At 38.0% G+C, this 2,877-nt stretch overlaps 1 protein-coding gene across 1 annotated transcript in view; it reads left to right on the top strand.

Moving 5' to 3' along the window:
- Positions 1 to 1,450, top strand: part of LOC111870460 (conserved oligomeric Golgi complex subunit 5) — a gene marked incomplete in the record, with an annotated part of 29,733 nt that extends 28,283 nt beyond the window's left edge. Inside the window, 1 exon segment of the mRNA XM_033753855.1 lies at positions 1,193 to 1,450. Within this exon segment, the coding sequence (XP_033609746.1) occupies positions 1,193 to 1,390 (198 nt within the window).
- Positions 1,451 to 2,877: the final 1,427 nt, after the last annotated feature.

The raw sequence follows: 2,877 nt of genomic DNA, 5'->3' as shown, positions 1-2,877 counted from the left end.
AACTGGCGAGTCAGGATATTTCTGACGAAACCTACGTGCGAATTTTCTGTAAATGTTTTTCCTTGCAATAGTTTCGACAATAAACACACGCTGTTTAATAGTGAACTTCATTTCCACCGTCTGTCGACAGCTGTAAACATTCCACTCCACTTCCACAGCAAGACAAAGACTGACTGTTTAATGCAACCTCGGGTTCCGATTATGCAACCATCGGCGTAGGAGCACTGCAGTCGCGGGGAGGAGTTGCATCCGTTCTGCGGTGGTATGACTCACGGCAAATTGCAGCCGTGGCGCGCACTTGATTGTACGCACTGTATGTCCATGTGCTTAATTCATTAAGCACCACACCATGAAGATATGGGGGAGTGGAGGTATAGCTCCACCATTCTTGACCCTGGCAGTAGATGGAGGTGAGGTGTCAGCTTCACACACTGCCTGCTTTATGGTTGGGGAAAGAGCCCCAAGTACCCATTGGAGAGGAGGTTGGGTGGGCCCCAGAGCCAGTCTGGACACTGCGGAGTAGAGAAAAGTTTTTTGCCCCTGCCAGGAATTGAACATTGGCTGTCAAGTTTGTAAACCATCTCTATAATGAATGAGGTATCCTGGCTTCTGCTTTCTTTGTAATTTTGCGTACATTATTCACCTTCATTTTCATTTATTACTGTTGCAAAACTTGTAGGACTTACATTCCATTGTGGATGAAAGCGTTGAAAATTGCAAATATCATGTGAAATAGAATTAATTTTTCACTGACATAAGCAAATTCTTTCTTGTATTTGAGGTTTTCTCTTATCCAGTTAAAATACATATATATCTTCTCAGGAAATCAGAGTCACACTGATATAGATGAAGCTGGTGACCCAGAGTAAGTACTTCAAACATCAAGTAATTCACATGATGGTCTTCACAGCGTTAACCCTACATTGTGAACATTTATATATAGTGCTCAACACAGTACTGCGGTAGTATTTGTTGTATGGCCTTTTAATTTTTGTATTGAAATGTTTACACCTTCATAACTAATTATGTATATGAGATAAATTTATGACTTTGTATAATTTTTTGTTTTCCTTCATCTTACTCTCATTCATCCTGTAGATGGTAACTTCACCCTTTCTTTTGAAAGTTTGTCTCTCAGAAATTAATGAAGAGCAGTGAAAGTCTTTAATGGAGTGAGACCCATGTTTTCCAGAGTGCAAATTGGTCAGTAAGCCGTTTGTCTCAGTGGTTGGATGGCCACCCATCAGAACGAGAACGACTAGAGCTTATGGGAGGAGCATTGCAGCGTTATCAACAAACTGTTCGTCAGAGAGGGGGAACAAGTTTTCATGCAGTGTATCCCGTCATGATCACACTGCTAGAGAGAGGAATAGCATATTGTACAAAATAAACTGTTTATTTGTGGTGTGAGATTGTAATGTCCTTGAAAGTAAAGAAATGTTGAACTAGTTGCTTTCTATCTTCATTTTTACCCAGCATATATTCAAAAAAGGAAGGTAGCTTATGGTGATTGTAAGATTGAATTTAAAATCAAGTTTTATGTTGAGAGTCGTATATTTTTACAGGAAGCCAGTAATTGCATCACATTCTTATTTGCATGTACGTAACTTTTTGACAGATTTGCTGATTTCATGAAACCTGATACGAACATCATGTTTTTGGAAGCCAACTGTCTCCCATATATTTTAATTATTTTCAACAACCAGATGGTTGTGCAAACTCTTTAAGAAAAATGCTGATGTCATTGAATGTGGATTCCAGAAATGTTGTGGTAGATAATTTTTACAGATACAGAAATTTCTGTAAGTAAGTTTTTGCCAAAACATTGCAGAATAATAACATAGTAATACCCTTCTTTGAATAGATTATAGTAACTAGAATTTGATTTGTTTCATTCTGGGCCATCACACTAACAATATTACAAATGATAAAACAATTCTGTCTGGTGTGACTGTTTGAAGCTTTTACTACTTCACTTCTTAGCACCCTAACATGTTTCGGTCCCTATAAACCAGCCCTGTTCAATGCGGTGCCCATGGGCGCCCGTGATATATTTTTCTGTTACCCTCCATAAGCACATATAATTGAGCCGAATTTTAATATTAATTCAAATTGTAAGATGAGACATTTTTGAACGTCTGAGTACTGTTAAATATTTTCACAAAATTTCCTTGAAGCACGGTACAGTATTAGACATTCCTTGAAAATTTATACCTATTTTTTTCTCCCTTGCTAACAACACCAGTCTTAATTCTTTTTTCACTAGAGAAACCGTCGTCCCCTCAGGATCATGTAATTTTCCCTAGCAGTATTTTTACCCCCTCAAATACTCCGCAAGTCCCCACTGAATCTGCTTTCATGGATTTCGGATTTATGGTCAGGGTATCATAAAATTTTCTGTGATCAGCAGGGCAAACATATTCACTGACCCGAACATGACTGTGGGGCCCAACTTACCGTAATTTCCCCAATTTTTAACTCATCGGCAATATGAATCAAAATTACTTTAATCCCAACAAAGCGATGCCGCAAACAACAAGAATTTATTTGAGGGTCGTACACTAATGGAAATTGGTAGTAGCTATATTTCCCAGTTCGCTTTCTTCAGTCAAACATTCAGTATTACTTGCGAGTTTGTGACGACCATAGTTCAGTTATTATGTGTCTTGCGCTGTGACAAGTTACACAGTTATCAGTGTATTTTAGTTATTGTACTTCAAATTACCAAGTAAATAAGCAGTACTATTTTGTATAGGTATTCTTGATATGGCTGAAAGAAAAAGAAGTTCTAGTTTTAACAGTGGATGGGAGGAGCAGTATTGTTTTATTGAATACAGAGGAAAACCTGTGTGTTTATTGTGTAATGGTAGCGTATCT

Source organism: Cryptotermes secundus, unplaced genomic scaffold, assembly GCF_002891405.2.
Source record: "Cryptotermes secundus unplaced genomic scaffold, Csec_1.0 scaffold1963, whole genome shotgun sequence".
Lineage (NCBI taxonomy): Eukaryota > Metazoa > Arthropoda > Insecta > Blattodea > Kalotermitidae > Cryptotermes > Cryptotermes secundus.
Note: the sequence above shows the minus strand (reverse complement) of the source record. Positions and strands in the feature narration are given on the sequence as shown.